This window comes from Rissa tridactyla, chromosome 2, assembly GCF_028500815.1.
Source record: "Rissa tridactyla isolate bRisTri1 chromosome 2, bRisTri1.patW.cur.20221130, whole genome shotgun sequence".
NCBI classification, from domain to species: domain Eukaryota; kingdom Metazoa; phylum Chordata; class Aves; order Charadriiformes; family Laridae; genus Rissa; species Rissa tridactyla.
In genome coordinates, this window is record NC_071467.1 from 78033052 (window position 1) to 78047150 (window position 14099).

The 14099-nt window shown below is 38.0% G+C and overlaps 1 protein-coding gene across 10 annotated transcripts in view; it reads right to left on the minus strand.

Moving 5' to 3' along the window:
* The window catches only part of SEMA5A (semaphorin 5A), a 417613-nt gene that overhangs the window by 132247 nt on the left and 271267 nt on the right, over positions 1-14099 (minus strand). For all 10 annotated transcript variants that reach the window (XM_054193340.1, XM_054193343.1, XM_054193348.1 and 7 more), the window contains 3 exons: positions 10176-10461; positions 7397-7532; positions 3872-4076 (listed from right to left, as the gene is read on the minus strand). In XM_054193340.1, the coding sequence (XP_054049315.1) occupies positions 3872-4076; positions 7397-7532; positions 10176-10461 (627 nt within the window). The remainder of the gene's footprint in view (positions 1-3871; positions 4077-7396; positions 7533-10175; positions 10462-14099) is intronic.

Below are 14099 nucleotides of genomic sequence, written 5' to 3' on the forward strand. Positions count from 1 at the left end.
GGACTTCACATTTGCACCTGTTGAATTTGGTGAGGTTCTTGCTAGCCCACCCCTCCAGCACGTCTACGTCCTTTGGACGGCAGCACTGTCTTTCAGTGTAACTACTGGTACCCTGGTCTGGTGTCATCTGCACGCTTGATAGAGCGCACTCTGCTATCTCCTCCAGGTCATCGATTAAAACAGGACAGAACTCAGCTCCTTACCACTTTTATACATCTCATTAACAACTACCCTCTGAGCCTGATATCCAAACAGGTTTTATACATCCAGTTGTCTGCTTATACAGACCATACATCCTAATTTGGATATATGAATATTCATAGAATAGAATCATAGAATCATTCAGGTTGGAAAAGACCCTTGGGATCATCGAGCCCAACCATCAACCCCACTCTCCCCTACACCATATCCCCCAACACCACTTCTAAACAACTCTTAAGCACATTCAGGGATGGTGACTCCACCACCTCCCTGGGCAGCCTATTCCAGTGTCTAACCACTCTTTCAGTGAAGAATTTTTTCCTAATGTCCAGCCTAAACCTACCCTGCTGCAGCTTGAACCCATTCCCTCTTGTTCTGTCACTAATTACCTGTGAGAAGAGACCAGCACCAACCTCTCTACAATGTCCTTTCAAGTAGTTGTAGAGAGCGATGTGGTCTCCCCTCAGCCTCCTCTTCCTCAAACTAAACAGTCACAGCTCCTTCAATCACTCCTCATAAGATTTATTCTGCAGGCCCTTCACCAGCTTCATTGCCCTCCTCTGCACTCGCTCCAGCACCTCGATATCTCTCTCATATTGAGGTGCCCAGAACTGGACACAATACTCCAGGTGTGCCCTCACCAGTGTTGAGTACAGGGGGACAATCACCTCCCTCCTTCTGCTGGTCACACTGTTTCTAATACAAGCCAGGATGCCATTGGCTTTCTTGGCCACCTGGGCACACTCCCATTATTGTGGGAGACAGTGTCAAAAGCCTTGCTAAATTTGAGGTTCTACCCTCTCCTCATGTACAAATCCAGTCATTTTACCACAGAAAGTAATCAGTTGGTCAGATGTGAGTCACCCTTAGGAAATTAATATGGAACGTTGCCAGCACCACCTTCTCCATCATGTGCCCACAGAAGTGTGCTCCAAGGAGGTGTGCTCCTTGATTTTCCCAGGGACTGCATGCAGATCAGCCCGTTGTTCCCCATATCATTCCTTTGGCTTTTTTTGAAGATGGAGCATTATGGCAAAAATTTAACTCCAAATTTAATTTGCCACCACTTTTAATAATGTAAGTAAATTAAAACAGAAAAGATACAATAACAACAACCTGTCTCAGTCTGGTAATGACTGTAACCCCACTCTTCCACCTCTCCCAAACATACACATGCTCTATGGTGTTGGGAGCTTGTATAACATTGTATGCAGGAGTAAGCCCGGACACTGGATGAGTTCAAAATTATTAAACTTGGTCTGCTTTCAAAGTTATTGTTTATTTCCGAGGTTAAGGCTGCTGCCTTTTAGTTTCTGTTGTTAACAGAAGCAGTGGTGTTTTCTCAGTAATCTTTTATGACATGTAGTTTAGGATGCAAACTCAGTGTTAACTGCTCCACATCCTCTACACTAGCAAAGATACAACTATGGAGAACTAAGATGCTGCATCATTACCAATATCATGAAACTAAAATTATGACCTGCACCCCAAAGAAGGTAAAAATACTGCCTGCCTCCTCAAATCATAAGATTTTGAGTAAATTACGCTGTGTATTTTGGTATATCTTGGGATTTTTAAATTACCCTTATGTATTGCAGGTATGTTATTTATATATAAATATTTGTGTGGCAACTTCAAAATCTAAAAAAAATGGTAATTTTTCAGAAAAGTGAATATTAATATTTGTTGGAAAATAAAGCTTAGTACTCATACTTGATTGGCGGGGAGAGGGCAGAAGGAATGTTACAAAACCCCTACTGTGATTCAGTGAAATAGAAATGTTTCTGTCAAGAAAACTTCAAGAACACTTTATTGTTACCTGTTTGGTTCTTTTTTATGATGTGGTTTCTCACACTTACAAAACATACACTGTCTAATTACATAAAAGCATCCCATCTGCTAGAGTCAGACTAAGGATCCAGCTAAAGTAGTATTTTTCTTCCATGAATGACCAAAACCAGAGGTACAGAGAAGAATAAAAGTAGAAGGCAAGTGTACATCAAAAGAAGTATAGGAGCAATATCGTTTTAGCAGCAAGAAAGATGCATAAAAAGAACCTAGAATATTTATTGAACGCAATTTATTAATGAACCATGAAACGTAAAGTTTTAGATCCTCGCTTACTGAAGCAAACATGAAAAGAAAACTCAGTAGGGGAAACTCAAAACTGAAGACAATCAGAATAATGACAAATGACAACATTCTCGGTGCTGCCATTATAATATAAATATCCCACAATGCAGTGATAGTCTCTTCATATAAAACCAATTCAGCACACGTTTCTGTAATTCTGTTTCTGTCAGGAGACTGCTACAATACAAACAGCATTTAGTATTGGCATGATTTCACTTAAAATGCTATGATTTACCAGACAGCAGGCTGTTTCAGCTATAATTGGTCAAATCCAAGCACAGTTTTAACCTATTAAAAGATTTTATGTTACTGCCTATCTTTCAAGGAGCACAATGAGAAAGCTACGAGGATAATATGCAGAGAAATATTGTCCCACTCAAATGCACCAAATTACTATAAAATTTCTTCAGACTCAAAAGAGGCAATCTTCTCTGAAAAATGGTACCATGCTTTCAAGGGAAAATTTAATCATATATTAAATCACAATGCACATTTTTCTTGGCCTCTTGATAAACGATAAACCATAGAATGTATAATTTTCAGTAGTAAATCATAATTTTAGTAACTAAAAGGATTGATCCAGTTTCTAGTGAATCAGTAATTTTGGAATTTAATTCATTGATTGCAAGATCAAATAAATAGGATAAGGATTTTTTTCCTTTTGTTGATCAACAGATACTTTCCCTAAATTTATCGTATTTGGTGCCTACTCACTGTGAGACAAACTATGCACGTTAACAAGCCATTGCTTTTATGAGCTATCCCCTCTAGTGTACATGAGACTAAGTATTTGAGAACTACCCTAAATCTTATGCCATCAGGCTCTAAACATGCTACTCCAATTTAGTATTTCAGTCTCAGCTGGGGACATCCTTGTTCTGCAAAAACAGTTCTCTGACACCCTTGCTATTTTTAAGTTTGAAATTTTGAACCAAGAGAGCAGTACTTCTAACAAAGGCAAATTTAGGTGGAGGATTATTTTTCTTGCATTGCTAAATTCACATATAAATGGGCAAACAATAAGGCAGGGTGTAAAACTGCATAATAAATGACTTAAAAATGAAATGAAAAGAAAAGGAAATAAAAGATTTGTGAGCAGAAAAGTCAGAAGTAACAATAGCAGTAATTCTATTTGCTATTTGTAGAGTTATTTCTATCTCAGAGGATCCTAAACTGTCTTATCTTGGGTGAGACTGTACCCTGAACTACATAGAAAGAACAAAAGACAGAGAAACTTGTGAAGTCCTGTTTGTAGAATTTCCAACCGTTCGCTCCCTCAAGAGCACGTAGGTTTCATACCTTCAAAGGAGAACAGGAAACAGACACCAACATTTGAGTTCAAAATATAATACAAACAGATATTTCAAACTGCTGAATTCATCTACTCAGAAAAGGTAGAAGGTAGAGTTAATGCTGTCAAAGAGGAAAAGCTGTTGTTCAAGGTGCACTATACATATTCCATAACTAACTCACAGAAAATTAAAACTCATAGACCTGATAAACTTTTGCAGTTATCACAGCAATGCAGGGTTCATACCTGTGGCAAGATAGATGATATGGAAAAGCATGTCTTTGCCCTGCACAACATCCACAACCACATGGGAAAATCGGCTGTTGTCTTCCATGAAGTAAGGAATTGGAATAACTGGCTGAACGACCTCATGCATTAAGAAGAATTTTTGAGCATCTTGAAGATTTCTCTCAGTCAGATTTACATACAAACCCTGGTCCATGGTGCCACACTGTAAACACAGAAAAGTAATATTACTATACGCGTCAACAATAACCACAGATTTACTCTCTGATTTACAGCACAAGAAAATAAAACCCAAGCGTATATCTTGTAGCGACAGCGTGGAATTCCACTTTCAGGCCTCATTTTGGTGCTGACCAGACTGTCCACATAGTGAATGAGGAAGTTCCACTTTCCTGAGGCAGTACTACCGAGGCTCCCTAACTCTAAACAATATGGAAGGGCACCAGACTGACCACCACAAGTGGCCTATAGTAATATTTTGCTATATCCTATGTTACATGGCAGGAAGGAAAAAAAAAACAAACTAGCATCCAACAAAACACAGAATTTCATGAATAGGTTTTTTTTATAATTTACATGGACGCAGTGCTAAAGACATAATATATTTTCAAAGGAAAGCCCATGTCATACCACGGCCAGGGTCTGACAGAGGTCCTACATCACAGCATCATGCACAGTTCTAGCAGCTTCTTCAGACCCTGCATTCACTAGCCAAGAATGGACAGTGCAGCGCTCTAACTATAAACTGTTATCAATGGCAAAGGCATTTTTTGCTTTGGAACTGACCATATTTTGTATCTGGAAACTGTACTCTTTTCTTACAGGAAAGCACTCACTAATTGCACACACAAATTTTGAAGCACAAATAAACAAAGCAAAGTAAGTGGCAGTTAACTTTATCATCTTTGTGTATAAGTCTTCAACTAACCAAGGACAGAAAAGAGAAAGCTGCTTAGCACATGTGAATATGTAAACATCCACATGTTTACTCATGCATAATTGCTTTAGAGAATTAAAACAGTACTTCACAACATTCGTAAAATACGTCGGTGATGTGAAAGGCATACCTAAGTCATACTTTTTCATTCTGCTCTACTATGTCATAAATTATGCTATGAATTACAGCATGAACAAAATAATAGTGTGCAAAACCCTACCAGTCATTTTTTCATTATTGCCACGTTTCCAGTCTGAAGTTAAGTGATCATTCCAAATCCACAAATGTTAAGAAAAACTCAAATAAATAATTTCATAATGAGAGCTCATATGATGAGGAAAGACAGTTAAGCAACTGGCAGGAAACAATTAATTCCTCTGTGAGCACCCCGCTTGTCAGGCCAGTGAAAAAAAAATAAATGACGCCAAAGAAGAATTTCTCTGAATCTATCAAGCAGGAAACATTCCAACTGGAACACTCATAGTACACTGAAATACATACGCTCCTTGGTCTTACAATGGAAATTGTCCTGTTTTTCTCCCTAGAGAGAAACAGCGTTCCTCAAAACTGTGACTCCAATAGTATTCTAATCTGGAAAATATTGCATTAATATAATCCAGTCTTGGAAATACAATGTCCGATGTAACTATCGCTACAGAGCAGTAGTTCTTCTTAAAACCACATACTTCTGTCTGCTATTGCTGAGGATAAATCTACTTCTGAGACTACATACATAGAACTCCTGATATTTTATCAGAAGCATTCTACAAAAGAAAAGTCTGTCTTTCTGGGAAGGAAACCAGTGACTCAATGAATATATCCCACCTACATGCAGTATGTACTCTAAAGCACCATCAAGTCACAAAAAATGGTTACACCTAGCTCTAAGCATTAGACTAGCTTCTGGTACACATCAGTGCTGCAGCTACAGAGCCAGAAATCTTACAGAAATTTCAACAGAATGAAAGATGATACCTAGAGATCAGTTACTGTCAATTTACTTCAATACTGTGTTGTAAAAGGCCACGTTACAGCTTTTAATACTAGCGCTGGCCTACAAAGCTGTTGCTTAATGAGATACGATACAACTGTTGCCACTGTTCTTGTAAATTTGATGAAGCACCAGCCATATTAAAATCAGCCAGACTATCCAAGCAAGACATTTGTTCAACACCTCAGTCTTGACTGGGATTTAGAGATGAGCACCGGCAGTACAGTAGAGACTTAAACCATTTTTACACAGCCATCAGGCTGTCATCTTTGTTTGTATGTACCATTTTGTACGAGGTGCTCTCACAATAATTATCAATACCTTAATACAAGGTTTATAGGGAAAGGTTAATAATTTTTATTAGACTTGTGCACCTAGTCAGAAACAAGATTATTACATACTAGCCTTTCTTCAGGCTTTCTCCTTCAAAAACTTAGCCTCACGTAGACCCTCTTACTATCACTATTTTGACAATACAAATATTTCTACAATACGTAAAAAGCTACATACAAATATAGTTCACTTCTGCAATATGGCTTACTTAAATGGTGTCTTGTCACTTGGGGCTAATGCCAAACACACTGTTTAGGAAAGGCAACATGGTTCTGGCCTGTAATTCAGAGCAAATTCAGTGTCTTGTTTTCCTTTGTTTGCATAAATCAGGAAGTAATTAAAACTACCTACACAATTTACAATGGCTCATAACTGTTTCATGCTTGCGAAGGTCTCATGACCCTTACAAGCAGACAGGGAAGGCTGTTATAGGAGCAGCACTGAACTCGTGAAATTGCCTTGAGATTAAGGGAGGATGAAAGGTGGATCAAGGTGAATACACTTAAGTACCTTGGTGAAAAGCTATTGTTGTTAATCACTAATTAATGGTTTTTTCCCTTCCATTTCCCTTGCTAGAATCACACTCACTAAAATTGTCCTAGTTGGAGTGGTGACTCTGCTGAAGAAGAAAACAATACGTATGTGCTTACATGAAATACCCTTTTCTTTTTGTAGAAAGTTCCACTGAGCGACCCAACTTGGACTAATTAGTTTTATGCTGTCAGCCAACTGCAGATTATTACACCCTCTAAGGCTGACAAGTTCAAATGAGGGGCACACCACGACACAAATTCTTTTAATAGGACTCTTTGGGGAGCGTGGACCACCTTGCACAGAAAAATATAGAAAATCCTGACCACTCCTGCTTTACCCCCCTCTCCCCACCTTTCTTTTTTTCTGTCAAACAACGTTCCTTTTCCAGGTTCTAATAGCACAAACACAATGTAAAAGAGAACATCAGTTTGATCATACTTCATCCAGGAATTAATGTTACCTTGACAAGTAACGATAGTGTTTGCTTTTGACAGAAGATTGGAGTTAAGCCTTTGTTCTCCTACGCTTCAAAGCACATCTAAATTTTGTGGCAGGATAATGGTCTGTTGAAATAAGGGGACCTCTTAAGCCTTTTTTTTTTTTTTCTGGTAATTTTTTTTAAGGTCTTAGGCTATAACATACTGCAAAACTGGACTTACTAACTATGAACCCTACAGCACTTTGAAAAAACCCTCATGTAAACTGTTGCCTTTCTCCCACATATCCGTACCTGAAAATTAGGGTTAGGATTGGTATATGGAAGCCAAGCAGAGCGAGAGTTTTCCTGGTATTTGAAGGGTCCATTAAAGGCCTGAGTTATGGCGCTCAGGTTGAAAACACAAACTGCCGAGGCTGCAATGCTGTTCCTGCAAAAGAAATATATACATTAACCTAAGTAACAATGTTAAGAAGTTAATTTGCTGAAAAATAAATAAAAAAGACAATAACTCTTCAATCCTTCAAGTAATTAATAAGGCAGATGTGATCAGCTGGGAGATGATATCTAAAGATAATGATACATAATGTGCTGATTTTTGCATGGAAATTGGATTTAAAGTTTTTGTCAGCCTTGGCAAGTAGCCAGTGTGGGGGAAACTCAGAACTTCCTACCTTCTGCTGCTGCTCTAATGCCATGAGACCATACTTCCACACATAATCACATGCATCAGGGACACCTTCCTTCTAGTCACAAAGTTCAGGATGAGATTATTCTCAGGGCTTCTTTCCAGCCAATGAAAGCATGACGGAGGTAAGGATTTTCAACGTATGTTATGCCTCCGGACCCTATGGAACCCCTGGGTAAGACCTCCACAAAAGTCCTGTCTTCCAAGAGATGTACAGCAATAAGAATGCAAGTTCCAGAAACCCATCAAGAGAAAACAACTTGGACTGCATCCTTTACAAGATATTCTGTTAGAGGAACAAACAGCAGCCAGGCAAAACATACAATTTCCTGTTCTTCTCTTGAAAATACCATATACATGACAATAAACTAATTCAGCACAGTGTAAACAATATAATCCAGTGACTATGGGAGCTTGTAATATGGAAAATTGCATTGTTCTCTTCAACAATTTGAGATAAAGGGATAGATAATGAAGGTGGCAGTTGCAAAATTTCCATTACAGGTAAAATTGATGACATTTGATCCACATAGCATTGTTTTTTTTCCTTTCCGCCCCCCCCCCCCGCCTTTTTAAAAACTTAGCCTGTAATTTACACAAGGCTTAAGAATGACTATTAGAGAAACTCCCAAATGATGGAAAGAAAAAATAACTCTGGGGATCAAATTTGCCAGCAACTGAAAAAAGAGTTAGGATATATGGATTTAACTGCAGGACAGAAAAGCAGTTTGCTATCTTATGCTTCTCACTCTTACGTCAAAGAATCCCCAGATCTTGAAGTATCAGCTAATAATTTCTGCACAATCAATTGTCGTTGTATTTGATAATGTCTTGCCTATATAAACTATCAGTAAAGGCATCTAATATTATTAACCACACCAATGCCTTCTTGAAGACCATTGCTTCCCTTTCATGGCCAAAGCCCTGTGGATTTTCTGGAGCAGAGTTCCTCCAGCTGGGCATTCCATGGTAGGAGTGTCAAGGCTATTTTGACTTCTCATGAAAGATCATGCTGAACAGCGTATGAGCATGCCACCTGAGAAATACCTATCTTCTAAGACTCAAACTAGCTAGTAAAACAGACCAATGAAATTAAAAGTACTGTTGAAAACAGCATCAAATTTTCTTATCTCCAATAGTCCCAAAGTCTTTACTATTCTCTTTAAAAAAGCAGCATATTTAGTTAGATTGAATGCATTGCTCCAGTGCAGGAACAGGGTTAAGCTCATCATCCGATGTCCCCAATCAGGAATCATCACAGCCTGGTGCAAGCAGCCTCTCACTAGTGCTCACTGCCTAAGCTGCTGGCCAGCCAGCAGTCTGGAAGATGATTAGATGAGTTAATAAAGGACTGTACTAAAAGCAGGAGAAACTAGCTCAAACCCAAATTCCTGCTCATGGTCTAAAAAACTTAGAGATTGTAATTTGCTGGCATTAATTTGTGACTATTTCCACCGGATTAATGGATATTTATAGAAGGTAGATATCCAGGCATTTACAGCAGTACAAAGGGGCGCTGATCTACGCTTTAGGTGCCGAAGTACCTTTTAAAATTCTAGGCAAAACTGACCTACTGAGCAAGACTCTGCAAGCAGGTAAGAGAATCAAACAGCAAAATTTGAAACCCTGTTCCATGATCTCAACAGTGGGCTGCACAGCCTTAACGCATGGGCCGCTCTTACCAAGCAACATATGAACTCCAGTTATCGTGTTTAAAGTAACAAAGGACATTTCTGAGATGAATGCATCTTTTTTCCTAAGAGTTAAGCAACTCTTGATGTCAAGCTCAGAGTCTAAGGAGCTTTTATGTCCATCCAACATTGTACATTTTCTAATTTTACCTTGTTGATACAAGAGGTTCAGATAAAATTAGATTAAATTATTGGTTTGACCCTCAGACTCACAGGAGTACACATTGGGACTAATTTAAAATCAGTAAGAGCACCTCTTGTGCTCTTTTGGGTAATGCAAACTCTTCCCGACATGGTCAAATTACATCATGTCAAATTAACGATCGTGTCACATTACAATTACAAAATATTTATTTCATAAATATATAATGTATTTATGTATTACAAGTGTGCAAAATAAAAAAAAAAGTCTTTATAAGAATGTATGAAAAAGATGACTGAATAATCTTAAACATAACTGGCTCCCTGCTGTAAGGAAATATAAAGAATTCTTCCTTCTTTCATACGCCTTCAACAATTCATGTGGGACGCATTTGGAACTGATTTTTGTTCGCAAGAGGACAGTGGATTGGGCAAAACAGTAGTTTGAATTTATGATGTTTACTTGGCATATGTAGAAGAGAACAGCTCAGAAGCTTTAGTTTTTAATGTCACAAATAGCAGGAAAATAGAATATATCATGGAATTTACTTACACATTAGTGGTAAAAATCCCATAGATCAAGTCCAATTCCGGCAGGAAGAAAGTGCTCTGTAGTTCATTATAGTAAAATGGAATTTCTCCAGGGCGAGAACAGTTCAGCCGAGCTTTCATGAAGGTAGTCCAGGTATCCTCCAGCACGAATTTGCCACCGATATCATTTTTGCACACCCGAGCAGCACGAGAGAAGACTGTTTTCCCACAATCATGTTCCACCGCATTCTCCCGGAAGAAAAAGTAGGTAAAGTTCCCAATGTCATAAGATGACACAAAATTTGGCTCTGAAAACAACAGAAGAAAAGATTATTTATCACCTTCTTGTGATATATGTACTCATACTAACATGGAAATTGGATTTATCTTCAAGCATTAGATTTAGAAAAACGCATCTTTTATTACCGTTGCAGGGATATGCATGGCCCCATGACATCTGAGCAGGCCAGCTCATGTCCAGCCAGGATTATGAGCTACATGAACGTGGCTATACAGGCTCTCTGCTCTGGGTGTCTATTGCACATAACTGTGCTGGGCAGCCCTGGCCCAGCTCACTGTACTCTACCGTCAAAAGCGTCACTGAATTTTTCTTCTTCACAGAGAAGCATGGTGTATTTTTACAATGTAATTGCTTTATCTGTTGTGTTAACTCTGTTTCTGCTTTGCCATCATGCCATTACCCCAGATTAGCAGAATAATGGATGGTAACCGAGTGTGACTAAGAATGTGCTCAGAGCCTGTAGTGAAAAGAAAGGGAATTCTACACAAGAGCATTTGATGGTTAGATAACCTAATTTCAGCCCTATCTTGCTTAGAGCTTTTGACAGTATTACAGTATTTCTTTCTTTTTTGGAAAAAAATAAATTAAAAACAGATCGAAGAAACTGACGGTGATGCAGGAGAAATTAGAGATTATATATATATATTAAAAAAATCTAGAAAACAACCGATGGCAATATTTCTTAAAAAAAAAAAAAAGGAAACAGTGGATACCAAAGATGATAACGTGGCCCATTTCCCAAAAGGATGACTAAAACTGAGGAGAGTCCATGACTTTAAGCGAGATTGATAACTTGGTAAGTTCTTACAGGAAAGACAAGCTTGATAAACAGATTGTGGAGAAGAGCCCCCCTTGTGTAAGGAACCCTTACAGAACGCTGTTACCTCTGAGAAACAAGCAAAATTTTGTTTTTATTTCCAAATTTTACTCTAAAGTGGAAAACAAAGAAACAAACAAAATTGTTTTAAATCATCTACTATGAGGACATACTCCAAAGAAATTCAATAGGTGAACATTTCTTGACAGAACCACTGTATTGACAAAAAGATGCTCTAGTCGGATCTAAGCATTTTGCAGGAAATCTCAAATCTGTCAAAACTTTTGAGTGGAACTAGAAGGCAAGCAGGATGGCATTTCCACGCACCAGTCCAAACTCTGTCAGACAACTCTCCTCCAAAGATGGTTCAGCTCCCAGCTTACATGGCCGCCTGCGCTGCTTCCCTCTCTATCTGCTGTGTTGAGAGTCTCCAGGGCAGTTGTTTTGGCAGCAAAGGTCATCAGCTGCCCAGGATGTTTGAAGCCAAGCAGATACAATAGCTCTCTCACTCCCCCCTGTAACTTTCACTCATTATCGTATTTAGCACTTCCTTGAGATTAGTCTGTAACACAGCACATTTTCCCCACACTCAGACCTGCACAGGTGTTTTGCTGGAAGACAGCAACCAGATATTTTGAGGAGAACTTGTTGATATCCTGAGCTCTCGTAAGTCATATAGAAACAGTGCATTGGTGTCTTTAAAAAAAAAAAAAAAAAAAAAAAGCAAGCAAAATAAAGTAGTTTCACAGGACGTGTGATAGCAATAAAGGTAAAATTGGCTTGACGATATACAAAGAACTAAACTATTCTTAACATTTTCCCCATTAGAACCTACATCTTCATTCCACATGTGTGTAAAACTTCCATTACAACAGGGATTTTGCTTCAAAGGCTTCAAAATCCTTTAAACTTCACTACTAGAGTTTACAGATTTGTAGAAAAATTCTTAGTTGCTCATGAGCTCTCATTCTTTAAATACAACATGTAATTCTGTTATACATTTACATACTAAACACTGTAATCGGAGAAAGTTGAAAAAATACATTACTTTAACATTTTTAGTCTTTTTTTTCTCTAAAAATGTGCACGTTTGCTGAATAGGTAACAGGCTAGAATGATATATGAGGTTTAATTACAAGTATTAATGTTAAGATGACAAAAATATGTGGTTAAATATCACATTCTAGACAGGTAAGACAATTTTGGCAGGCATCAAATATTAAACATATCCAGACATACTCGTATGCAAAGTTTTTTTCTTATTACAAAGCCTAATTATGTTTCATTCCTTCTCAATACACATCAACATTTTCCGCTCTATGGCACAAACTCGTATTTATTTAACGGAAGTATACTAGAAAGAAAATCTTTTTAGGAACATCGGGCTAACCAAAAAAACCCAGAACCCACTGTCCCTCATTATCCAACTTCAATTTAAATCCATAACAGACCTAGCCATTTTTTCTCCTAATCTGTAATGTACTTTCTTCTCTCACTCTACACACTATCGTTTTAGATTGTTCTTATACTTATGGAAGGAACTACTGTCTGTGGAGGGAAGAAAAGGCAGTCACTAGTCTGAGTGTAACTTGGGCTACTTGTCCACTGTACTAAGATGAGGTCTTATTTAAAGCAATATCCACTAAAGGTAGACATCAAGAAAAACAATCCACCTGAAATAGCATGAAAAAGTAAAATTTTCCAACTACGCATTTGACTTTTTGTAGCCTATAACCCTGCTTGCTCTTTGAAATCATCTCAAAAATATCCCGACTGATGTAAAAAAATTCTACATATTCTGCAAATACTCAACATCCATTTGATCCACCCACAAAAACATCCTGTGCAACCATTGAACAGAGAGGCCCTGCCTTGCAATGAAGCCTGGTGATGCTTCTTCTTGCTGGAGGCCCACTGATGTAAAAAGGTCTCACATTGACAAAACAGGATCCCACTGCAGAGCCAAAAAGACTACTGGAAGCACTCAAAGTCTGGAGAATAATGACTTACAAATAAAATTCCTACTGTAGGAATAAAAACCATATGAAATGCATTCAGAATGTTTTCAGGGTTCTTGAAAAATCCACGTGAATCTTTCAAGAGAAAATATTTTAAAGTTGCACTGATAATCATAATCCATGTGTAAATAAAAACTATACTCATATTTCATGGATTGAAAACTAAGAAACAACATATAAATCTGCAAACACCTATGCATATATTTTATGGATTATGAACTGATGAAAATTTGACCTGCTGTTGAAACTTGTGAAAACTGTTTTCATTTGCATGAAAAGTAATAATCCCAGAGCTACCTCAGGGAATTCTGTGGATACGGAGGGATTACCATATCAGACTTTATTCATTTTGTTTTCTCTTTGGGAAAAGTGAACAGAGTCACTTCAAAGCTTCAAAGGAAAAAGGAGATTCCCATCTAGGAAAAATTAGTTCCTACGTTCCTAACTATTGTGCTGTGAACTGCTATTTGTTGACATGCAGGACTTCCCATAAAAGTTTTTAATGCAGAAAATGAAGTGACCCTCTTCTTTCCTGCTGAATTTGCAAATAGTTCTGGAAGGGTAAAGGCATTTAATTTGTGAATTATTAGATCACCACAACAAGTGCGAGGCTTCTGGTACGTGACAGGATACAGCTAGTATGGATCAACATGGGAATCTTAACCTGTAATACTGTCATGAGTATTGCATATGACCTTTATAGGTTTTTATATATTCAGTTTACGCATACATCAGGCTGACTAGACTTTACAAAATTAAATGGAACCAATGGAATCAGGAAAGCAAGAAAATGAGCTTGCCAACGTGACT